This window comes from Dermacentor silvarum, chromosome 4 (genome assembly GCF_013339745.2).
Source record: "Dermacentor silvarum isolate Dsil-2018 chromosome 4, BIME_Dsil_1.4, whole genome shotgun sequence".
In the NCBI taxonomy this organism is placed as follows: Eukaryota; Metazoa; Arthropoda; class Arachnida; order Ixodida; family Ixodidae; genus Dermacentor; species Dermacentor silvarum.
This window is the reverse complement of record NC_051157.2, coordinates 39,813,687-39,839,482: the sequence shown is the minus strand read 5'-3', so window position 1 is coordinate 39,839,482 and position 25,796 is coordinate 39,813,687. Positions and strand designations below refer to the sequence as shown.

At 46.0% G+C, this 25,796-nt stretch overlaps 1 protein-coding gene across 6 annotated transcripts in view; it reads left to right on the top strand.

Annotated features, from left to right (window-relative positions):
• The first annotated feature begins 333 nt into the window (after nt 1-333).
• The window catches only part of LOC119449833 (extracellular sulfatase Sulf-1), a 70,781-nt gene continuing 45,318 nt past the window's right edge, over nt 334-25,796 (top strand). For 4 of the 6 annotated variants that reach the window (XM_049665464.1, XM_049665463.1, XM_049665465.1 and 1 more), the window contains exons 1-8: nt 334-542; nt 1,546-1,892; nt 2,453-2,692; nt 11,054-11,375; nt 16,757-16,907; nt 18,966-19,141; nt 20,965-21,093; nt 22,732-22,800. In XM_049665464.1, the coding sequence (XP_049521421.1) occupies nt 1,772-1,892; nt 2,453-2,692; nt 11,054-11,375; nt 16,757-16,907; nt 18,966-19,141; nt 20,965-21,093; nt 22,732-22,800 (1,208 nt within the window). In that variant the 5' untranslated portion in view covers nt 334-542; nt 1,546-1,771. Of the gene's footprint in view, nt 543-838; nt 1,028-1,545; nt 1,893-2,452; nt 2,693-11,053; nt 11,376-16,756; nt 16,908-18,965; nt 19,142-20,964; nt 21,094-22,731; nt 22,801-25,796 lie in introns of those variants that run through there. The other 2 variants (XM_049665466.1, XM_049665468.1) reach the window with 2 other exon arrangements.

Here is a 25,796-nt window from a genome sequence, read left to right as displayed (position 1 = left end):
TGTAATGAGCAACTGTTGTCAATATGCAGCGCACAGCTAATTTCTCTAAATATAGAACAAAAATAATGTATGTGTCCTTACCTTGGGGCTATCTGCTGCAACTCAGTTCTTTGGTTCTGTAAATATTCTAATGTTTATTTATTTTATTTACTGTTTTATTATTTTAAGTATTAAATGGCAGCATTTACGCAGTGAAAACTTCATAAGCAGCTGCTTGTGAGCCTTGTTCTAGGAAACGAAACTTACAAACAATGGCGGCAAGTTGCAAGCAGCCAATAGGATTTCTCAAGGCTCAGTTGTCTGGGTGTCTGTACCCTTCTCCGCCTACGCCGAGTTGTATTTGCGTGTGCCTCATTGAATGAGGCAGCCTTAACTTTGGACCACGCTTTGCGGTTATTATTGTGGCCCGCCCTCTCCTTATTAAGGGGAAGATGTTGCAATACAAGCAGTTTGTCAGAGATTACGAATAGCTAATCTCTCCAGCAATTGTAATCTTTACAAACTAATTTTGTTCTTCTGGCCACATCCTTTGTTTAGGTCGGGTAAGTAAACAAGTGACAGCCGGATCCTTTTAAAATTTACGTATCTTCTCAAATGCCGTCGCATTTCATATTTCGTTACAAAGGTGTCATCACCGTTGTCTCCGCACAGTGCTTTCCTGTTTGGCTGGAAAATGTCGCTTAGTTCAACTGTCGAAAGACAGTGATGAAAAAATAATGTTGGCTCAAGAAACAGCACTCTACTGTGTTTTCATTGTTGACGTGCTGTGTAAGGTTTATAGAAAAAGGGATAAAAAAAATGCCCACTGTTTTTTGTCAGGATTGTTGACTATTGTTTTTGAATAGCTGCATGATGGTCAGCGTTTCACCACTAAAAACGTTAGTGAAGTTGGCCCCTTCGCGCGCTTTCGAAGTGTTACTACGCCGCAGCCCTCTCCACAAGCCGTTCCCTTTTACCGAATGACTTCCGCCACTTCTTTGCTAACCATTCTTCCTTGTGCAAGCACCCTGCTGGTCAGTCCTCACTGGTCAGTCCTCGCTGTCAGCGTTTACCGAGATGTTTCAGATTGCTCGCGCGTGACCCATTCTTCCGTCCGCACGGGTACTGCGTAGGTGTGTCTGCCGTAGCTAGCAAGTGCGTGCAAGTTGCCGGTGTTACTTCCAAACACGGCGAAATATGGTTGATTTCTGTTAGGAAGACATGTTAGATGAGCGTTGGAATGCCTACGTTCCTCGAGCGCGTGAAAACTTGGATACCATGCTTCGGTTATAACTAGCGTTACATGTGCCGTGTAATCAGCACCGGTCGCGCTTTTGATGATGTGTTCACTTTTTGTGGCTCATACTTAGGCGTTTACAGGTTATGTTAAAAGTAGAACCTGCTCGCTTGTCGCTATATTGTAATTTTTATAAGAGCGTTTGGGTCTAATAGATGCGCAACGACGACCCGTGTGTGTCGTCTGGATCAAGGAATTGTCATCTTTTCACTGTTGACTGCATGCTACTCAGGATAACTGAGCACAAACCTTTAATCGGATCATTTCAGTTTTCAATTATGACCATACCATGGACCAAACAAGAGGCTACAGTGATCATCCTTTGCCTCATCTCCCTGTTCACGAAGGCATCGTTAGGAAAGAAAATGACTTTGCAACCTTCAAAGGGCCAAGATCCACCGATGGCCTCCGAACAGGTGGGCCCAGTCCGGGAGAATTTTGCCAGCAGTATCCTATGACAAGTCCTCACCTGCGTGGCGTGATACAACGTTTGTCATGCCGACGACACCTGCCCAACGTAAACGGGATCAACGGCCACCCAAGCAAAATCTGTTGCCCAGGGAGAAGAAGCCAAACATCATACTCATTTTGACTGATGACCAAGATATTGAGCTTGGTGAGCAAACTTTGCTTCAGTGTTGGGAGTCTAGCTGTTCCATAATAAAAAATGCAAGATTAGATATATTGTGACAATATTATTCCAATGCTGTCCGATTTTGTGCTTTGCCAGTGGTCCAGACTGGCGCTCCACAAAAGTGGCTTTCAGGTGGTAGTAAGCGGTGCACGATAGGAAAGAATAGAACCGAGCCCGAAAGAATCCTTGTATTATACCAACCCTAAATATTAAAGCTTCATTTCACGTCTAGACAAAAAAAAAATTGTGGGTTATTGTATACTTAGAATCTCTCCAGCAAAAGAAAACTGTCCCCTACTTGCATCGAAGTCTCATTACTCCTAGTGTTGCTCAGTGGACCCTTTAGGCTGCTGTGCCTTGCAACTTGTGTATGTTTGTTAGTGTGCCAGGCTTGATGCCACATTATTTTGGTCTGTGAACTGGAAGCAAATATCCTCTGCCTCAGTACCTTGGCTTAGGCCAGTTGGTGCTTGTGTGTGTTTGTGTATCCGTGTTTCATTGCTTCCATGCTAAATAACATGAGCCTCCTCTTTTCTTCACAGGTTCAATGGGCTTTATGCCAAAGACATTGCAGATTCTTGGTGAAGGAGGTGCCCATTTCCCTCAGGCTTACGTTTCCACTCCAATGTGCTGCCCATCGCGAAGCTCTATGCTCACTGGCCTTTATGCTCACAACCATCACGTGCTCACCAACAGTGATAACTGCTCCTCGCCCCAGTGGCAGCAGGAGTTCGAGTCTCGCTCTTTTGCTACGTACCTGAGTGCAGCAGGCTATCGAACAGGTGAGCATTGTGCATCTTGATTCGAACATGGCTTCACAGTGGCTCATTTACCCATAGCACTTTGAAAGGCCCAGAGAAGCTGGTTATTGAATATTAAAAAAAAGCATATAGCCAATAAGTTGGCATGACTTATGGGCTAGCTAGCTAGTCCCCTAGCATCATTTGAGCTGTAAGAAACACTATTGTGTTCTACCCTTGCCGGTGAAAGGGTCAATGAATGCTCCTTGGTCACCACCGTTGCAGTAATATTAACCACCAGACACACATTTCGTCTCCAGCAATGCTTTTATAAAAAATTTATATACTCTATTTTCTTTTTGACCTGTGAATATACACCAGCATTCTTATTCCACTTTAATACATAGATAATCTGTTTATTATTACAATTTTGAGCCGACCCATTGCCGCAGTTTTGATGCTCTATGGCCCTATAGTAAGTATCCTTTGTGCCATTAAAGATGCCCTGAACCACCCCTCGGGCTTGGTGAAATAACAAAGTCCGCTGGTAGCGTATGCTGCTGTGAACATCTCAGCCAAGTTTTGCTGTCGTACACGAACGTGGAGCTCTCAAGCGATGTGAGAAGTAACCTTCCTCTCAAACGCTTCCTTTTCAACAGAAGCCATGTTCCTAACTCTTTTCTGGGTGCTTTATTTCGTAATAAAGCAGATTCCATTTGTGGCTGTTATTGGTAGCTGCGGTTGGCTACGTAGCCTGGAAACTGCGGCCACTACGGGGTGCTGCCACTGCGTTTGGCTTACGTTTAGCAAAATTGGAAGTCATGGCGTCTACGTTAACATCCAAAATGAAATTTGAACTGTGCGCCATAGTGACATATAGAAGGCAGAGCATTGTAGCCATGCCCCACTCCACCGTAGCCTCCGCAGTGCAAGGCATTGAAGGAGGTGTTGCAAATACAGAAGAAAGAGGTTCACCGAGCACGAGCAGCGACAGGTGTTGCACCAGTGGGTGTTGTGCGGGTGTTGCACCAGCACCTCGAGCTCATCTTAGCTAAGCAGGCGGAAACTTGCCTGGGAGGCCTTACTTAGGACTGCCGCCGATCTCGGGGAACAACTGAAAATCGTCACTTTCTGTACCGTCAGTACAGAAAGTGACGCTGACGGAGGCTTTTTCGTCAAACCACGGTGACACGGCAGCGGTTACAGAAGACAAGTCCCAGGAAGTAAAACATCAGATGACCTTGCTACGAATTCAAGTTGAGCCGAGGTAGGAAGGTGCTCTTGACCAAGCCAGCTTATCTGCAAGCCAGCGACATCATGAATGCGAATTGCGACCTCAGGAGCTAAACCCGCTCTCAGCAGCGGCTCTATCAACTAAAGTAAATTTGCCGTACATGCGTCCCTGCCTCCTGTGCAACGCGTTGGACCATACAGTTCAGGAATGCTCCACGTCGCTCACTTCAGAAGAAAAACGCAGGAAGCTTCAGGCGCGCAGGTGTTGCTTCCGCTGCTCCAAGCGCAACTGCGTTGCTAGTGAATGCCAAAGTGGCAGAAATTTGCAATGCGCCCATTGTGCTGGACAACACTTGTACTGACAACACTGGGCAACATTTGTACTCCAAGTCAAGAGCAATCAAAGTGTCTGTGCCGTCTGTGCAACGCGCAAGTGGACCGGAGTCCATAGACACACCACCTCGAGCAACATCCTTGTTTACAAGTGGTACAGACTCACGGCCGTATTCCTACAGATGGGTAGAGCTTGGGCTGTCACACCAGCAAGGTCAATTTTGCTACGTTTCCTGCTAGACACGGGCAGTCAGCGCACTTTTGTTCGGCAGGACATTTCTCGAGCACTTAATTGTTCTGTCCAAGGCGTTGAGCAGCTCAACCTATTTATGTTCGGGGAAAACGCATCGCCCTGTAACCCTTACATGTAACCGAGTGTCCGTCACACTCCAGAGCCAACACAGTACCAACTAGACCATTATAGATGCCTTCGAAATGCCGGAAATCTGTGGTAACCAGTCCACCAGCAGATGGCGCAATCATCACCATGATGACACACCACGGTCTTGTTCCCGCTGATGCACGCTCCGAGGCAACGACTTTCAGGGAGGACGAGATCAGCATCCTGATTGGCTCCGACTTCTACTGGGACGTTGTAACTGGCCAGATATCTCGATTATCACCTCAAGTTACTGCAGTGGAAACCCGTTTTGGATCGACTGTCCAGGGAATCCTCCACGACTTCTCCAAAAGTTCAACTATACAAAGATTGTCTCTAGTCTTTGGTACTGAAGAGCCTCCCAGAGAAAATGCACTGATGAAGTCTCCCAAAGGCAAGGAATGTCCACCCCCTACAAGGCTGTCCAATTGTAGCAGATGAGGCTCAAGGCTATTTCTAACTATGGTTGCATGTACTCTGGACGGTAATTCAACGACGAGTACAAGTATGGCAATACAGTCGAGTTCTACTTCAATGAAATTCACGGGAGACGTGAAAAATTTCGTTGTGGAGGAACTGCGCTGACGTAAAATTAGTATCTATATACGTACGCCAAATGGCAAAGCCGCGTATGAAACTGAAACCATCATCCGGGAAATCTTCGCGATCGCGTGGGGGCAAAGGTAGAGACGTACCGAAGGCGATTAATAACGTCTCAACTTCACGAGAGAATGCATTTTGCACCACTGTTACAGCATTTTTCGTACATTGCGAGCGACACCTAACTCAACGCGCGTGCCCTGCCGATTGTGAAACACTCATTTTGCCACACATGCACCGTTGCAATGAAGCGGTTTGAATTATCACAATTCATTGAACATATATGACAAAGTCGGCAAACTTGACAAGCTTGCACTTACCGGAAGTTTTATTTCTAGAATTCGGTCAGCCTGGATTTCTTACGCTTCACTGCAAGCAGAGGCATTACGCGAGTTTCACAGTCTGTTAAAAGAGCCTTCGCAGTGTCATTGTTGTGGGATCTGATAACTTTTAAGATGAGGCCAAAAGGATCCATTACTTTCAAAGCAGTCGCCGGAGTCAGTGTGTCCAGCGGGTTGTCATTTTCCCCAGACGACGAGACGTTGGCATCATGTTGACAGCTGCGGCTGCGGTGCGGCCGCCATATCTTGAAAGCAATCTGCGCCATGCACAAAGTGCACGCGGGCCTCATCTTCAAAGCGATCTGCGATGTGGGCAAAGTGCAACTAGTGCTGGGTGCGCTGTGCTTTCGATGTGTAGTTCGCGTTGAAGCAAGAGACGGCACGGAGGTCAATTAGCTCACTGCTATTGCCGTGCTTTCTCATTCCAGCGTGTTGACACTGTGAGTTTCCGCGGTCATCGAGTGAGATGTGTTCATGTTTAGCTGTGTGCGTGTGACATCGTGCTTGGTAATTTAGTTAGTAAGAGAATGTTTACAAGTTTATACGGCACATTAAGCTACGATCCTTAGTTCGTATAGCTGTCTACTAATCTGCTATCGCAATTGATACTTCGCCTTTCGGGCGAAACTGCAAAATTTTTTCCTTCCTCTTACTGCCTCGGCAATCATATGTGCTCTCTCCTCGAGAGAGAGAAATTTACGCTTCTTCGTTGGCGTAGCCATTTCAACCGGACACACACACCACTGAAAACGGCAGCGATTGCGGTGATCCCGTGCAGTCTCGCGCAGGCGCGTGATGACCACGCATGGCTATGGATTGCAATTGCGCAAATCGGTTTTTTGAACTTGATTTCGTTAGCGAAAACCTCGTTCAAGTGGGCATACGATCGACACAGCTTTGGAAGGGCCTTCTAATTTGACTACTCGGCAGTTCCAATTTCAATTCAGTCCCAGTTTCGTTCTCGAAAAGTTCGTTGAAGTGGAAATACCGAATAAAACGCCTTCGTTATGGAGGTACTTTTTTTGTATTACTTTCTATGGGCAGCTGAAGGGGAATCGGGAAATCTTCGTTGTAGCAGCATTCGTTTTTGGGGGATTCGACTGTACGCAACTACGTCAAAACGCAGGTGTACAAGTGCCGTCATTCTGGAATGAACGCTGGTGCATAACGGTTCAGCAAAGCTCAACACAAGCGGAAACACAAGTATTGCACAAATTCTACGTTGAGCCACAAGGGCACCTGTGATGGAAGCCCACTGCCGATGCAGCAACGAGTCGAAATGTGAATGACTACAAGCTAGCATCAGATACATTATGATGCCCACGACATACCCTTCAGCCGAAAGGCCTCGTGTTTGGAACTCGCGGAGCAAGGGCTACCACAGGCAACGTCACTACGTGACACTCATAATTACCATTCTAGCCAACACAGACATTGCTACTCAGATCATCACTTCGATCGATCACCAAGTCACCATCTATATCGCTGTTCAGGTCGTCACCTGAACTGCTCCTGCCATAAGTTCAACTGCCGCTCAATGTGCTAGCTCAGCGATCCGTGGCTAGCGCCCAGTGTTTGCACTTGGGCGTGCAATAGTGTACTTGCTGCTTCTGTGCTCTGCACATGAGTCAACACCCAAGCTGCCACCACGACTTCAAGTTGGAGACGTCGTCCTCCTGCCCAACGTCGATTCGCCGCCTAACCTGTAGAAGCTGGCCCGGGTGATGGAACGGCTTCCTGGGCCAGTATATTGTAGCGATGCCTTTCTGATGCTAATGTCTTTTTGCGCTTGGTCAGTGGTCAGAGTGACGGTCCGCTCACATTATCAACGGGATCAGCCGGCCGTGAGCGGTGGATGTTAACACTAGTATAGAATAAAGCATAACGCATCGCTACAAAATACCAGCCCTGGTCGCCACAGCGTCGCGCGAGCGTGCTGCATGAAGTTGCCGTCCGGCTCTGTGATAAGGCGTCCCGTTTAAAAGGCTTACTTTCTTGAAGCCGGCAGCCTATAGCAATTTGGTCGGCCGTGGGAGTGTGTTGCAAATAAAGAAGGTGCGCTGAGCACGAGCGCGGCTCGCTCAGTTGCTACCAGATAACAAACGAGTCGGGCGTCTGTGTCTAGGTCTAATCCCCATTGTTTGCTACAGGAGGAACAGGAGCACAGTGGAGGGTGTGTTTGATTGCCAATAACTCCGCTTCTGCTGAATACATTGAAGTACTTTTTGTGGCAAAGTATTTCTGAAATAGCCTATTTTCACTTCAAATGCCTTTCTCCACTTCGGTAAACAGTGATTCAGGGCCCCTCTAAACTCCATCGATCATCATCATCAGGCACTGTTGTGGAAGGCTGTGGACTAGTTTAAAGGTTTCACTTGGAAGCTAAATTCATGTGCACTAATGTGTGCATCCTGTCCTCATGGAAACATGGGTGCTGGGGCAGGGAATTGTACCAGCGACTTTAGGCTTAGCAACAGAATGCCATTGCTACTTGGCCATGGTGGCAGTTTCACACAACACCGGTGCAAAATTGCCCGTCAAATATTGCGGGGCACGTGACCGTATGGCTGTGCTTTGCGGAGTGCCAGTGCAGCAAATATGCTCAGGTGCAGCAACGCCTATAGGCATGGCTTAGTGTTCGTCTGCTACCTTGTTTGGGCCTGCCAAGCCTGCATTTCGTTGTGGGGAAGTGAGCCTTGCTTTCAGTAGCATATTACCGTCGCAGCAAGCCAGCCTTGTTTTAGTGCACCTCACGTGAAATGACAGTGGTTTCACAACCTCGAGCACAGCACACCGCGCCATCGACAGACAGACAGACATGAACTTTATTTGGTCCTGAGGAACTACGTGTGGACCCCCTGGGGGAAGTCCGTAGTAGTCGCTGGCCGCGTCCATGTAGGGGCAGGAAGACCGTGGTCCTCCGCCCTTTGGCAGGCCCTCTGAACAGCCTGGAGTTCGACTGAGAGCATGCTGCTTTTAAGGGCATTGTCCCAGTCCGCTTCTTTGTTTAACGGTGCGTTACGTAACGCAGGGCATTACCAGAGCATGTGAGCCAATGTACATCTAGTAAGAATTTCTGTTGACGGGTGCATGCAAATGTTATAGCGGACGACACGAAGCCGTACCTCCAGGCTCCACTGCACCTGTTCAGGTTTGCTTCAATCAGCGGCTGCTGTACTGCCACTTCGTGGAGCGCGGCCACTCGCTCGTATGCCCCGTAAAATTTTGTGGCCGATTGTACACGAAGAGCACATAAAACCCCACATTGGCTGCACAGTGCCTGTTGCACTGATGGTGCTGTGGTCTTGGGGAGATGTCAAGATCGATGCATGGATTCCATTATTTCTTCCTTATAGAAGAAACTCGTGAGGTAAAACTGCACGCTGTAGACTATTGTTAAGATAAACTTCGAATTTGCATATTCATGCCACTGCTCCTGTACCAAGCTTTGAGTGCGTGGTAAAGAATCCCAGGTGGTCAAAATTATTTAACTTCTTTGCACCCCAACATCTGTCATAGTTAGATTGTAGACTTGATAAGCAAAACCACACATATTTAACCTAACTTTTACACAAAAGAGCATTTGATTCTAACTTTTAAACAAAAGAGCATTTGATTCCAAAATCTCCGTTGCTATCTTGTACCGGTTCATATCTATCATAGTTACCGGTGCGCTGGATTGTTTGCCTTCCAATTTCACTAATGTTCATTAAACTATGTGCAGTCAATTTGCCGGCCACCTAAGTGTAGCTGATTACTGTTGCTGAAAATGTTCCTGTTTTCTGTTTTGTATAACCACTTACAACACCCCTCATTTCTTATTGTTTTTCAGAGCTCCTGTAAGTATTTTCATCTTTTTTGTCTCCATACCCTTATTTGTTTTCAAACTTATAAGTTTGATTCTCTTTCTACAATTTCTTTTACTCATAAAAGTGCAGAAGTTCAACTTTTAGTACATGGTGAATGTTGACACAGCCACAGCAGCTGAAAACATTTACACCTTCGGAGTCATGAGCATTTATGCACTTTGCTGTCATTCTGGTCAGGAACTGTTTCGTGTGTTTTGGACGCTGCATAGAAATAGGAATTGCGTTAACAAATGCATAGTAAGTGATTTACTTCAAGAAAATTCCTGTATTCCTGAAGCTCTTGTACAGTCTCCAACCAGCGTCACGTGGGCAGTCACCATAGAAACCATTTTCTCTTGGGTTCTCATTGTTGCTTTCATCTTCAGTGAAATGCAAATCAGCAAATGTCTCGGATTCGTCATCCGAGGACATTTGCTGATTGTCTGAAGGCAGAATATATTCCTCCTTAGCATAATATTTTCAGGTTTGCTAAATTTCCGAGAGTTGTTTCTACAAAATGCAAACGAAGAGAATATTGCCATCCTCTCGGTGCTTAAAAAATGCATTACCTGGCAGCTGAAATAACTACGGCACTAACTGGACGGTTACTGAACACAGAGCAGCAGCTCCGCAACCATGTGGTCAAGTAATGCTGAAGAATCAAGGAAAGTAATTCTTTGAGACAGCAGCGACAAAGCTGCAACTTTAGCTCTTTACTCAACTTATTAGCACGTATGTACAAGCGGCCACAAAATATTGCGAAGCTTGCGAATGCGTGGCTACACCCAGTGGAGCGCCACCAGTGCAGCGATGCCTTGAGGCATGGCTTCATGTCGTCTGCTACAATCTTTGAGCACACTAATGGAAATGGTTACTGGAATCGATGACGCAGCGTACTGGGCTTGAGGTGGTGAAACTGCCGTTGATTCGCATGTGGCACACAAGCTCAAAGTTGGCTTGCCGCAACGACAATATGCTACTGAAAGCGAAATCTGCTTCACCGCACTAAGATGCAGGCTTGGCAGGCCCAAATAAAGTAGAAGACGAAGCCAGGCCTCTAGATGCCACTGTGCGTGCGCACATTTGCATCCATGTGCGACCATAGCAGCTGCACTGTGCTCTCCATGGAGTGAAGCCAGATTTTTGCATGTCCCGAAATATTTACGCAATATTTTGTGGTTGATTGTACCATCTGTGATGTGTTGTGATGGGAACAATGAAATAGTGACTGCCAATATGATTAACCATGCAGTAATCATAACTCTCTGTGTTAAAAATAAGCCTTTCTCTTCTTTCTGCACATTCTCATCATTCCGTTTACCACCTTATTGTATTGTTATTCTGACCAGAGATGAATAATAAAAAAAGAAAGAAAAAAAAACAATCGGTGGCTACCATCCATATTGCATTCAATCTGCCAGGAACAGTAACTGCCATTAACCTTTGCAGCAACGGCAGCTTGATGAAACTGGCTAAGCTCAGCCTATTCCAAGTGTAAAGGACGAATGGCATTGTATGTGAATCTAATGACATATTTCTATTGAAAATGCTATACCTATATTTACTTTTCTCTCATGAAACAGTATTTATTATACATGATTGCTGGAATCTGAGTTACTTGCTGGTGGGGTCCTGGTTCTTACTTTAATTTTTTCCTTTCTCTGTGCAGCCTACTTTGGCAAGTACCTGAATGAATACAATGGCAACCACATTCCAACCGGCTGGCGGGAGTGGGCCGCTCTAGTCCGAAACTCGCGCTTCTACAACTACACTGTCAATGTCAACGGCCACAAGCGCAAGCACGGTCTGGATTATGTTCGCGACTACTACCCTGACCTGGTGACAAATGACAGTGTGGCTTTCCTGCGCCAGTCCAAGCAATTGTTTCCTAATCGCCCGGTGATGATGGTTGTCTCCTATCCGTCCCCGCACGGTCCAGAGGACTCAGCACCCCAGTACCAACATCTTTTTCATAATATCACGACACACAGGTGAGGATTGGTGCTGCATTTGAATCTAGATGATGATCACAACTGATCCAAATTTTGGGATTGTGTGAATTTTAAGAAATCCCAGCTAGAACTGATTAAGTGCAGGACATTCTGTTTTGCGATGGCTTTGTGAGGACACCCATCCATAGGGAGGAGAGTATGTGGCGCCCCCTGGTCATGGTGGTGGAAGGCACGGGCTGTGATGACATCCCTCCAGTGTGTGTGCAGGTGTGTGAGTGCGGCGGCGATGTGAGAGTTGTAAGGTGCGGGAAGCACGAGTTAGGCCTAATACTCGTAAACCTGACAAGTGGGGGGTTGCCTGGATGGACTTTGCAGGAATTCCAGACAGCCTAGTGTTGATGCTTCTGCAACAAACCGACGGGTCACCGATGGAACAGGAGCGCTTAGGCAAGTGCGGCAAGTGTTAATGGCAGTGCCGATCTCAACTTCCTCGACCTCATCCACTCCGAGCGCCGAAGTGAACATGGTCGCTTCCTTTGTTCACGCCGGTACCGCCGGAATACGTTCAACGACAGTGACGACGCCAGCTGCAGTGCCACGATTCGAGGGATTCTGCGACGTGCAGTCGCCGCAGGAGTTCCTTGATATGGTGGAAAACTTTTGTGTGGTGGCGGACATTCCTAGTGAAGACCGTGTCAGACGCGTCATCGCGACCGTCCTGGATGGGAGCGCCAAACTGTGGTACCGCTTCGCCGGGCCTTGCGACTCCTGGGACGCGTTTGCCGACACCTTCAAGAAAGAGTTTGCTTCCGTCGATGAGAAGTTGCGGCTCAGAGAGGAGTTGGACTGATGTACACAGCATCCCGAGGAGAACTTAAAAGAGCTCATATATGTGGTGGCAGCCTACTACGACAGAATCAGCGAGGAAGTACCCGAGTCGGTGAAGGTGGACCGAGTCCTGCGCCAAATCACCCCCAGCTGCAGGACTTGGCGGCAGGGTCTACCTACCCAAGCTTGAAGGCATTGGCGGCCAACGGCCTCATGGAGTGAGCACGGTGCCGGCTACAATATCGGCCTCCGCCACCCATAACAAACCAAGTCGTGCGCGACTTATCATATTCAACGCACGGCATTCCTGACTCAATGGCTGTGCCATGGCAGCTATCATCTCTACACCAAATGCTGCAGCCAGTTGGACACCTGGATGTAGGTGGCCCCTTCACCTGGCAGCAGTGCAGCCTTTGTACCATCGGGACCAGTGGCCCGTAGTTCAGGCTCAACCTATTGGCGTGCCAACATACCGACCCCAGCAAGCACCAAACCAAATTGTTTGCCAACGATGTGGCAGTGTCGGCCACATTGCACGCAACTGCGCGAGTGGATGGCACCAGGACCGCACCGTTTGCTTCCAGTGCAGCTGGCCAGGGCACTTCCAGGCACAGTGCTCGGGAAACGGGCGCCAATAGGTACTGGTCCGGCGGGTGCCTACAACGCCGCTATGTAAATTCCATCTCCTGGACGTTAAAATAGGCAGTAGGACATTACGCGCCTTGCTCGACACTGGGTCCAGCGTGAGCCTCCTTGGTCTACTGACCACCAGTGCGGCGTGCTCTTCGGGAGCAAGGAAGAAACGCGAAACTCGAACACTTCGCCTGGCATCAGGCTGGTCCCAAAGCTTCGTGGCTACCAAATGCAGAATAAAGTGGGATGGCGGCTCCTGGGTTCAAAAATTTCTTTGTCTGCCTGACCTGTGCCAGGGCATTGTGCTTGGCAGGGACTTCCCTTTGGGAGGGTTGACTATAGGTATGGAGCCACAGCGGTTGTCACAATTGCCCCAAAACCTGACAAAAAGGTTGCCCCAGATCTAATGGAGGATGCCAGTTGCCTTGGAAGGCTGTTCAAGCAAGAGCCAGACACTGTGGCATGCAACTCAGTCGATAGCTCAGTACAGCAGGCAGAAGTGATGGACGAGTTCAGGGGCCTGCTGGGAGAGTATGAGGCGCTGTTCACAAAGTTGCCCGGTAGTACCATGCTCATTGAGCACTCTATCGACCGACGGCACCAACCAACTCTGCGATTGAGCATTGAGCACTCTATTGACCAACTTTGCGACCGACGGCGCCGAGCCACAACATTGGAGGAAGGCGACCTTGTCCTGCGCTAAACCCACGTACTCAGCTATGCTGCAAGGGGCATCTCATCAATGCTGGCACCAAGGCGCAGTGCCCATTCCGCATCTGCAAGCATGGTGGTGCAAACATTTTCAAGCTCATCCACCCACAGATTGGGAAAGCTTGTGGCGAGGCCTATGCCGACCAACTCGTTAAATACCATCCTCCATGGTCAGCGGGGGCTTCACGTATCAAGGGGCCGACCGCGGTGGCCGCATTTCGATAGGGGTGAAATGCAGAAAACACCCGTGTTCTTAGATTTAGGTGCACGTTAAAGAACCCCAGATGGTCGAAGTTAATCCGGAGTCCCCCACTACGGCGTGCCTCATAATCAGATAGTGGTTTTGGCACGTAAAACCTCATAATTTAATTTAAATTAATTTAATTAACATTTCAAGGGGGCAGGCTGTGAGGACAGCCATCCATAGGGAGGGGGGGAGTATGTGGTGACCCCTGGGTGTGGTGGCAGCCACGGACAACCATTCCTAGGTGCGACTATGCAGTTCTGAAGGCACGCTGCTGACGGGTGCGGTTTGCCACAACGGCTGCAGACGAAACCGCAGTCGCATTAGACGTGATCATGGATGGTGACTACGCAGTTACGAAGGCATGCGGCCAACGCGCTGCTATATGTGGCGGTAGACGCAAGATTAAAGGCTAAAAAGGCACACTTATTCACAAAGCATTCCTCGTATGATTTCAGCTGATGACTATGGCAATGCGGACTCTGCCGCTTTGTTTCGGCTGGACGCTAGTGCCACTTTTGCTGTGCGTCGCACATTTGCAGCATTCCCTTGCCACCCTCAGAGAGTTGTCTGAACTAACCGATGTGTGGCCAAATACATCAGAATTAACGAGAGTTTGATTCCATTAAATAATAGCCAGGCTCAGAGGATGGGTCTGAATTATCCGATTTAACGAGGGTCCGATTGACAAGGTTTTACTGTATTAAGATTTCAAACACAGGAAGTGAACTACCAGCAAATCGAACACTACATTTTTCATGAGTGTTGGAACGTTATTAACCCCTTTAGGCGCTGTGTTCACAATTCTGCATGCCAAAATAGTGCATCAAAAGCAAAAGTGTTGGTGAACGTAATGGTATTTAAAACGTATTGCATACATTTGAAACACTTCTGATTTGACATATGCTTCAAGTTTGAATAATATGTGTAATGTGCTTTAATAAAATGAGTTGGAAGGCAGATGGCTGCATGTTTCCTGATGGTGTCAGCATATTTCATTTCACTCATTATTTTTCACAATGTTAAAACATCAGGCATATTTTTCAAGGGGCTGGATTAGTTCTTTCCAAATATGCTAGACATTAAATAGTTGATGTTCTCATATGTGACATTACTGTCGAGAGTTTTCACTGAAGTCCACATTCCGTAAACATGACGAAGCTCACTGAAGAAATGAAAATACTGAAGTTGTTCTACAGCTCTTTGTTTTTCCCGTTTCTGAAGATGCAAGAGATGTACTGAAACTAAATTTTGAATGGACAGAAAATATTGGTGCCCGAAGGGTTTAAGCAAATGAGTAGTGTGAATTTGGAAATGGTATGCAACTTCATATGACTCTCTTATGATGAATCATGCGAGTTTGGTTGCTCATGAAAGTTTGGGAACATTGTGAAATGTGTTATTCAGTAAATGTGTGGACTCGGTTGCCGCAGGTGCCATTGACAGTTCTTCACTTGCAAGTCTTTGATTTGACAGATTACTAAATGGTAGACCAATCCTAACATGACTTCTTCTAAGCAACTTCAGCTATATTGATATGGAACAGCCGCCATAGTGTGGCTGCACTGAAGAGGAGGAAGACGACATGTTCCCGCTTGATATAGCCTCACCATCTTGGCCTCCGTTGGCTTCCGTGTAAATAAATTGTAAATAGCCCTGGGCATCAGCTACACACAACATTATTTGGGGGAGGTGCTGGGTATTGATCCCAGTACCTCTCGTAGTGCAGCCACGCTGTGGCGGCTGTTCCGTATCATCACCCCCAGCAGTAGAAGCACCGTCCCGGTGCTGAAGCTACACATCAGCAGTGAAAGGTGTGATATGACTTGAGTCTCGCTACATGAACGATGTCACTTGCAGCTGACGACGACGCTGAGGGGTCGGTGGGGATGATTTCATGTGTGACATTGGTAACTTGCCGCACCACATGATATGGACCAGTGTAACGCAACAGCAGCTTTTCGGAAAGGCCCGAACGGCGGATGGGTGACCACGAGAAGCCCCAGAGGACCCGGGTAAAAGTGCACGTCGCGATGGTGGCAATCATAGAGGCGCCTCTGGTGAGGCATCGAGACGGGTGCGGGCGAGCTGCTGCGCGTGGTCGGCACATGCGATCGCGTCGCGGGCGTATTCAGTGGCTGAATGTGCGGGCGAGGGCAGCAAGGTGCCCAAGGGCAACACGGGTTCTCGGCCATATAGGAGATAGAATGGTGAATAGCTGGCGGTGTCATGACGCAATGAATTATACGCGAATGTCACATATGGTAAATGAAGATCCCAGTCGGGGTGGTCGGCCGCAACGTACTTCGAAAGCATGTCGGTGACAGTCCGGTTGAGGCGCTCCGTGAGGCTGTTGGTCTGTGGGTGGTAGGGCATGCTGAATTTGTGCTTTGTCGAACAATATAAATGCTGTGGGTTGCGGAAGTATTTAGCAGACTGAGTAACAACTATAGTTCGAACCACTCAGTATGCTCTTTGCTAGATTGCCTGCTGTCTTTTTTTTTTTTTTTTCTGCATTCTAACTTGAGACTGTCTACAGGAACAATAAGTTAACCTCACAAGTGCTCCATTGTGTGTGCATGAAAAAAAAAACGAGACAGCTGGCGAGATTAGCAGTCTTGCTAACCTCTGCTCACAATCCAGCCTCTTGTGTATTACCAATGCACAGTGACATTGCGGTGAGCTTTGTAGAATCATGGAAACATTCTCTTCATAATAATCATCATGTGTGCTTGCTGTCTTTATTATAAAAAAATAAAATTATGAAGAGCAGGGATAAGCCATCACATATGCAATACTGACTATTTTTGCAATTAATTTGCCTTCTCTTTTAAGCTTCTGTTGTCCATTTACGTTGATGTAGAAGATGTACGGTCTGGCAGCTTTATGTTTGTGTTTTCGTTACATGTTACATTCTACTTCTGTATTTTTGAGAAATGGAAACCTGCTTCGGGCCACATCTTTCATGCACCTGACTTGCAGAGGTTTTTTCCTTTTCTTGAAGGACACCAAGCTGGAATTATGCTCCAAACATGGACAAACAGTGGCTATTGCGGTACACTGGCCAGATGGAGCCGATTCACATAAAATTTACTGATATGCTTCATACAAAGCGGCTCCAGACATTGCAGACTGTCGATGATGCTGTGGAAAAGGTACTGATCTTCTGGAATGTTGTCGTCGTTGTAGCCTGTTTCTGCTAGAGCTCGATTGAGGGCTTAGTAATGTGTTCCCACTTTGTGTAAATTGGAATTCAGCCTCAATGAGGTGGAATTTTATAGCGACAGTAAAAAGAAACATGAAATCAGTGTGACTGATGAAGTATTACTTCAGATCTTGTTAATTTCATGGTAAGAGGTTCTTTACTAGGAGAAAAAGGCCAGACTTCACTCTCTTAAACTTCACTCTGAAACCCCAGTATTTGGACTGTTGCACACCAAAAGTTCTTGAAAATTACCAAGTTTATTTGTTGACTCCTCAAGAAAGCAATGTCTTGTGTTATAGCATCTTTCAAAACAGTGCTGTTTTAAATTTGGCGGCTATATGTTCCGACGGCGCAAGAAGTGATCACACCTCCATTAGGAGAAGCACCCTTGTAGGGGCATGGCGCGACACAGTGTTCAACATATCGAATGTAACGGTTCAACAGGATTTCGATATATACAGTTAAACCTCGATATAATGAAATTTTCAATATAACGAAGTATTGATCTCTTTATAACTTCTTGTTGGTAGAACACCATGTATATAGAACTTCAGTGTAATGAAGTTTGTTTGTACGCAATTTCAATATAACTAAATTTCACTGCCACCGTGAAGGAATACCGAGACAATAAATGGAAACTTCTGTGGACACAGATGGTCAAGTAGTTGAATTAAATGCTGCTGCTGCTGCTGCTGCTGCTTGCGGACACACCTCTCAATTTGTGTGCCGCGTGACCAAGAGCTACTGCCAAGGAGCAGCGTCGTGTTCTGTATAAAGTCCAAGTGCAATAAGATGCTATTGCGCCCTGTGCACTGTATGCTTTGGGTGTGAGTGAAAGCTTGTGACGGTGAGCCGAGAAAGATGGTGGCTTGAAGAGCGCCGTCTTCCCGTGCGAGCAAGGGGAAAGAGGAGCTCACTCACAATGAAGCGCACACGGGGGAGGACGTGGTGGGCAGGTTGGCGCTCGTCTTCTTTTCTAGTGCGGCCGTGGCTGCGCATGGCTTTCAGCATGGCTGATCACATAAGCAGTCTCCTGTTTCCGAGGTTATTTGCCACGCGTGCAAGGAGTGGGCGTGCCGAGATGGCGTGGCATTTTGTGCGCTGCCTTCCTGCGTGTTTAGTAATGTAAGTTGTGTAATCTCGAGTGGAGATGCATTGAAGCAAGAGGCAGACGAAGCATTCGCTCCCAGCTGCCAACACTTTTCAGGATAGCATCGTCCCACTCCAGACAACACTATAAGCTGCAGTGGTGGAATGGGTGCGAAAGCATGGCTGGCTTCGCTTTGTACCGCCGACGTGAAGATATTGTCGACACTGCATGCAACCTTGTCATTCATCGCTGACTCAAGTTCAACAAACTGAATTTGTTTCTCATTCAAATTTTGCTTTCCTGATTGCCCGATAATTCGGAAAATTTTGCAGCCCCTTCTGTGTAAGAAAAATCCATTGGTGACTGTACTTATTTGCATAAAAGGTCAAATTTCAACGTAACGAAATTTTGATAAGACAAAGCAAATTGTTGATATTACTGCCTTCGTTATATCAAGGTTTAACTGTTCGTCAGCTCGTGCTTCACTAGTGACATGAAAACGTATTCTGATTACCTACTTAGGTAGCTTAGTGACTGTGGCATTGTGCTGCTGAGCTCAAGGCCATAGGTTTGATCCTGGCCGTTGCGGCTACATTTTGATGGGGGGCAAAACGCAAATATGCTCATGTACTTAGGTTTAGGTGTACGCTGAAGACCTTGGGTGGTTGAAATTAATTCGGAGTCCCCCCACTATGGCGTGCTTCATAATCATATCGTGTTTTTGGTTCGTAAAACCTCAGAATAACTGATTCTGATTGTCATGCTGTTAAGGTTCTCTGTGCCCCTTTGCTGCTTCCAAAGTATTTAGTTGATGGAAGGTCGTCCCAAGCTTCGTTGAAGCAGCGTGCATCTGATGTCTTTTTTGTCGCTTACCCTAGTATATCACCTGTTGCTGTATTTCTCTGTTTTGAATTGCAGCTGTACAATGAGCTGTTGAGCTTGGGGGAACTGAACAACACTTACATTTTCTACACATCTGATCATGGCTATCACCTTGGCCAGTTTGGCCTTGTGAAAGGAAAATCAATGCCTTTTGAATTTGACATTCGGGTGCCTTTCTACGTCAGGGGGCCGAAGGTTCCACCAGCAACGAGGCGAGTTGGGTTTCTTTGTCATCTGTTAGCAAACCGAACAAGCTGGTGTGTCAAGCATTTTGAGTGGGCCTTCTAGTAGTATTTTTACTCACTTGTTGATGTTCACAAAGATGAGAAAAATCTAGTCATGGGTGATAAAGCAAGTCTAGGTGATTAAGGGTGAGGAGCTTTAGCATACGTCCCAGTTCAATGATTAATTAAGCAAGTCGTCATGGTTGCTGAGTGACTATGGTGTTCTGCTGCTGAATACATAGCCACAGGTTCATCCCTTGGATGTAACAGTTGCATTCCTTCTGAAGGCAGAGCATGAAAATGCTTGCATAGTTTAATTTAGGTGCAATTTAAAGAAGTTTAAAGAAGGGGCACTTAAAATATTATTTGATAGCTTTTCACTACTGTGTTAATCAAAGCCAACTGTGCTACATTGGGATGCAACACCCCATAAGTTATTATTATTATTATTATTAATGTGATTAAGCTGCAGTTTCTACTGCTTCCATGGTCTGGAACCTCCCTGATAAACAGATTGTAGCAGCAATAGAAGCTGTGTAATAGAGGGCTACAGGATATAGTAATTTCATGTGGATTACAAAGCAGCCGGCGTGGCTGCTTGGGGCTGTAAGCTACTAAAATGATATTGCTTGGAGAGTGCAATAAAAGGAGAAAACTGGAACATTAAACTTACAGCATAAGTAACAGCTTGTGTGGGTTTTATCCTGAGTTGGATCGCTGCGAGAAGGTATCCCCAGCAGCACCCAGTGATTGGCCAAAGCAGTGAAATGAGTTGTGCGAGCCCACTTACAGCGAATACTTTGAGCGTATATTACTAGAAGCTACTACAAGTGCCTGCCAGTCTAGTATAGAAGAAAGCTATGTGCTGAATATGCATGGGGTCTCTCTCTTATATAAAAACATAAAGCAACTCACTGAGGTAGCCTTCATATAGTGATTAGAAGGGAATAGCATTTTACTATTCAAACAAATCCTAGCCTTGAAGGGGAGCTTCAGGGTTACACAATATTTAAAAAAAGAAAAAGGTTGTGTTCTACTTTTCTGTCCTCTTAAAAAAACTTACCTTGCTTCACGACAGTAGTGGATTTCATTTCCATTATAAAAACAGAGTCCTGGTCGACTTTGCATGACCCTTTTATTTTGCTGTGTTCAGCTGGAGCACAGGCTGCCTGTTGTCTCTTTATTAATATCCTCCTCAGACCCTGTGTCCCCCTCATGGACATCAGCTTTCATTATTTTGAATAATAAACGAGAAAAGAAATACTGAAATATTCTGGTGTAACCTAAAGCTAGATGTTGGCGGCGCTACTATATGTAAAATGTTGAAATATTTTGTTATCGCCGGTTCTTGAGAAAATTTATATTTTGTGTGAAGCATACTTCTACATCGTCACAGACTACAAAAAGTAAATATATAGTATATTTGAAATGCCACCTGCTGCCACAGAAATCCAGGATGAAAAGGGAAGGCAGCAAACCACCGCGTGGTTTAAGCAAAGAAAAAATGTGCTTGTCTTTGTCGACATATATGGAGGTGTTGCTGTGAGTGCACATGTTTGCCAACAGATTAAGGCTGTAGTTCTTCATGTTCGTAAGAGAGCGGTTGTCAATAAAAATTAACTTTACCAGGTAGTATTGTGTCACTAGGATTTCGTTTGTCTGAGGAGGGTTTGTATGCCTTGCTGGTTTTTACTAGCCGTGTCATTTTTAGCATTGCATATGCGTCCCATTACGTAAGCCTTGTTGTATCTTGTGCCGTACTACTTATAAACCCAGCGAGATAATACTCCTTTCTTGACTTGCACTTTCAGGTTAAAAGATATAGTACTGAATATTGATTTAGCACCAACCTTTCTAGATATTGCTGGCATTGATGTTCCGGAGCATATGGACGGCAAATCGATATTTCCCATCTTGGAAGATGCCTTTGATTCCGTGAGGTTTGTTATCTGTTCATTGTCATTATTTTTCTTTTGTGCTGGAAATTACATTTAGCGCGTTTATCCAGGATTCCTGACAAAGAGGGGCTGCAGGATTTGCTTGCACTATTCAACTAATGAAGCTTTTAGAAAACATGCATTTAGTTTGTGATGCTTTCATTCATTTAGCATTTTAACTGCCCCCAAGAAGTTGCATTACTGTGTGACACATTACTTGTGCTGTGAATGCTGTGCTGTGAGAATTTATTAGTGTTAGTGTACATGAACAGTGCCTTGAGCGGACAACTTGTTTAACCATGCAGAAGTAACTTAGTTGAAGCAGGCTTCCAGCATGCTTCCTGTGTTACTGCCGAAATGGCCAGAAGAGGTAGCCACAGGGGCCATGGTTTATTCAAGCCAGTTTGCTATGACAGTCATGGTCCCAAGAAGGCGAATGCAGCTGCTCAGGCCAGGCACACTGGTGTTTCTTATGGAGCTAGTGATACACGGTGGCCATTTTCATCAGCAACACTGCACGCAATGGTAGTTTTACAGAATTAATGCAAGTTTTCGATCGTGACTTTATTGTGTGTGTGTTCTACGCAAATGCCTTCCTACACAATATTTGGACCTTGTAGTAAACATTTTAAGTGAAATAGGCAACCAAAGTTACCACCTTGTGTGCTAAATACATCAATATATTTACGTCATGAAAGAACGTTATGAAACAATTTACGCAAGTGCTTGCATCAAAACTATTGTCCTGTGAATCTTTGTGTATACCCTACACTGTCATGTTAAGTTGGCAGCATGTCCTTGCCGTGTTGCAGCAATCACCATTTGGGTTGGAATGTGTGCCCAAGTGTTTCATTCACTCCATTAGTAACGGTGCCCTCATGTGGCGACATGGCTCATTTAATATCTAATGGGGAGTGCAGTAGTAGCAGAGAAACACTACACCTGAAGCTGGTATTCATTGAAGAGCTTATCGTACTTGACTGAGGACGTCTATCTCTTATTCAAATGGCTTTACGTTGGATCATTGTTGTGAACACTAAGAATTTAGTCATGGCACACATGGTTTGTGCTCTTGAGCAATCAATGTTGGGGAAATTACTTTGTATGTATTGATTGATCAAATTAACATGATTAGATAGGGCAGAAGGGCATGGCAGATCTCCCATCAGCAATATTCTCAAGTCCCATATCTCTCACAATGCACAAAAAGAAGGATGTCCCAGTGGGGTGCCCTGCTGGATGTTACATTACGAAAGAAGTGTCTGAAACTAATTAGTAGAGAATGCAGCACCAGATGTAAGGACACTACAGATGTCTGTTACAAAGAATGGGAAGTCTGTACCTTTGTTGCATAAGCTTCTGAAAGTATGAAATCATTTCTAATGTAGATTACTGTTTGCAACAGTAGAGGTCATCTGTAAGCCCCACCACTCAACTCTGACAGCATGTGGTTCTTGATGGTTGCATCAACACTGCATTTTCTCGTAGTGCAAACACAAGTTTACACTGTGAAGTTTTCTTTAAGTTGTTCTTGCCGTGCACTTTTGCATACCGTCGGCATTTTTTGAGCTTGCATTTTCTAAACTTAATGCACAAAATTGATTTTGTCCTCTTTGCACGTTGTCATTTTTGCTAATCTAGAAGTGGCCACCGGAGAACTGAGATAAAACGGAGGAAATCGTGGCGAGACAGCTTTCTGATTGAAAGAGGGTAAGTGCATGTGACCTCAATGCTTGATTGCAACTACGAATCATTAAAGTCTGGCTGTTTAGTTTTAACAAAATTGTAAGGAAATGGTGCTCGTTTTTCTTCCACGGGCATGCATGCATTCTTTTTATTTACAGTCGCTGACCGATTTTTGAGACACTGATGAAGCTGCAAGAAAAAAAAAGAAAGTTGGGCGGTCTGAAAAACTGAATCAATAGAAAAATAAATTTATTTTTTGCAATGCCAGCGGCATGAAAAATTTGTTTGCTGACTTTCGCTCCATGAAATAATGTCCACTTTAAATTTCATCATCGCTGATGCAGCGTATGCATCATGCATTCCACTTTGCACAACCTGATGTGCGTTGTACATCGTCACAATGTACAAATGCAACATGTGACTTTATTGGTGCGACGTCAGCAGTAAACGCTTTATTGCATAAATTCAATTAGGCATTCTGTGCCTAAGAGTGAGCTTATACCATCCTGTCCAATAAGCGTACAAACGAACTTGGTAGGCACATAGGTGGGTGTTGCTGGTGGTTTGTCTGTGCGAAGCCGAAGGCCGCTTCTACTACGGCTGTCATTCTAGCCGGTGTGCAGTACAGTTGAACCCACTTATAATGATACCGCTTTTAACAATATATCGGTTATAACAATGAGAAGCTGCTGCACCATCAACTTTTCTATGTTTTCTATGGTGAAATAACCCACTTACTACAATGCTCCGTGCCGCATTATCGGTTATAACAATGAAGTCAGGTTACTGGGTGTCCGTGCTGAAAGAGAATGGAATATGAAAACCTTGAAAAGAAAAAAGAAATTCAAGCCACTGCACATCGCCACGCGCTGTTTTCCAGCCTTCTCCGCGTTGCCAGCGTCGCGCGCCTCTCTCCCGTCGCCTCACCCTACTGAACATGAATGGGCTGCGCCCATAGCTTTACGCCGCCCAGCCATCCGAAACATGAATGGACCACGCCAACTGTGCTGATAGCTCTGGCTGTGACTGCTTGCTGGCCTCTCATACGCTCATACTGTGCAGTTCTGCCGACGATTAATACGGGTGACACATGGCGCACTTTTGATCGCCATCAAGCCTGATCCCGATCGAATTTCGCTGTCGTGATTGACTCCTTTGTGCAAGCTGCGTGAGGGAGCCAATCGCAGTCGAGAACTTCGATCCAGATCGAGCTTAATCGCGATCAGAAGTGGTTGTGTGACACCGGTATAAGTCGTTCCGGGCCTGGTGGTTTCTCGGTTTCTTAGGCTCGTATGACTCGCCGCGAAAACGAAAGATGGCTAATCTGCCTGCTGATCATCGGCAGTGCACGACGTTGCCAGTGAATAGAAAGCGCACTGCTATAGCTTTCGAAATGAGTGCTTCTAACCGATAAGGGGATCTTCGCAAACATGCTTGCATCGGATAGCGACGGCGGCAGCGATGACGCAGACACCAGTCAGAATTTTGCCGGGCGGACTGCTTCAACGTTGTCCTCACAGGAGGCCCTGCACATGATTCAGTCCCTCTGGAGCTTTGTTCTCGCGAGGGACCTTCACAAGTTTTCTCACAACAGCTCTGCCATCCCCCTATTTTGATTTTTTTCATGCAACCTGGTTAGAACAATTATTGGTTATAACAATGGAATTTTCATGGCACCTGAATATTGTTATAAGTGGGTTTGACTGTATTTCTGGACCTGGTCGCTAATGGCCCACTCGTACAAGCACGTTAGTGGCAAGCTTCGCCGCAGCAGCTTGTCATCTACCACCCCATTGGCCAGTGCCGTATTTTCGTCACAGTCATGCTGCCTGATGCCTCAACCATTAGGCCTAACCAGCGCTGCTTCGTTGTGTGTCGGCGACAGAAATTACAATTAGGATCTAAATCAGCACAGATCTATACCTAGCGGCGGCACTTACAATGCCAAAAAACAGCTTACCAACAAAAGCAAGGGTATGAGCAGCAACCTGAATGGCACCACTGTTTACTGCTGCCATCTTTGTGGCTCGTACAAAAAAATTTAGCAGCACACCATAGGGTGTCGGAAATATTGGTTTCTGTTATTATATACAGTAGGCTCTCGATAATTCAAACTCGAGGGGACCCCAGGATTTTGTTTATCAGAAGTTTGAATTATCAGAAGTTCTCATAAGTATGACTCAGGGCAACATACCAACTTGTCTTGTAACGAAACATTCACATATACTCTATAATACAGTCGAATGCACTTGTAACGAACTCGATAGTTGTGCGAAAAGTGGTCGTTATATCAATAGTTAGTTATATAAGGACTCGTCCTTGAAATGCTTAAAACTTAACTGCACATAAGCTGGCATCAGCAGTTACAATTCGGCAGCACTTCGGTCCGAAAACCAGCTTTTCGGTGTCATTTTTGTTATCGGTGCGTTTGCGCACCTAACTGCAAACTTCTGTTAGAAACGCCCATCTAAAGAACGAAGTGCGGCGCCGTGTAGCTCTTTCAAAACCGTGCCCGGTTCCGATCACCTGTAATTTCGAAACTGCAAGCGTAGCCACTATTTTTTATTCAAGAGCTTGTGATACATTTTATTACCAACTGGACATGACTGTATTCTGCACACGAGAGCAAAGCGTTCTAGTTGGCCGGAAGCGTAAATTTCAGAAACTATTGCGGCATGCCATCATTCTGTGAAGGTCTCGGACATCATGGTCTCAGAATTGCGACTGTACGTCAGCCACAAAATAGCCGTAACATGATGTTATTTACGTCGCTTCGGAGGGGAAAAAAAATGCGATGCTCGAAAGGTAAAACTCCACCGCAAACCGTTATCAGTAATTGGCAGCACGTAAACGAAGCGCCACCGAACCGTGATCGCCTGACAACCGCCGACCCTTTGCAACATTGCGTGGCGGCAGTGCGTCGTGCAGCGTCATTGTCGATTCTGGCCGCGTTGACAAGAACACTTGAGCAGCCGCTGTTCCCTTAGTGGAAAGACAGGTGGTTGTTCCAAATCGTTGAA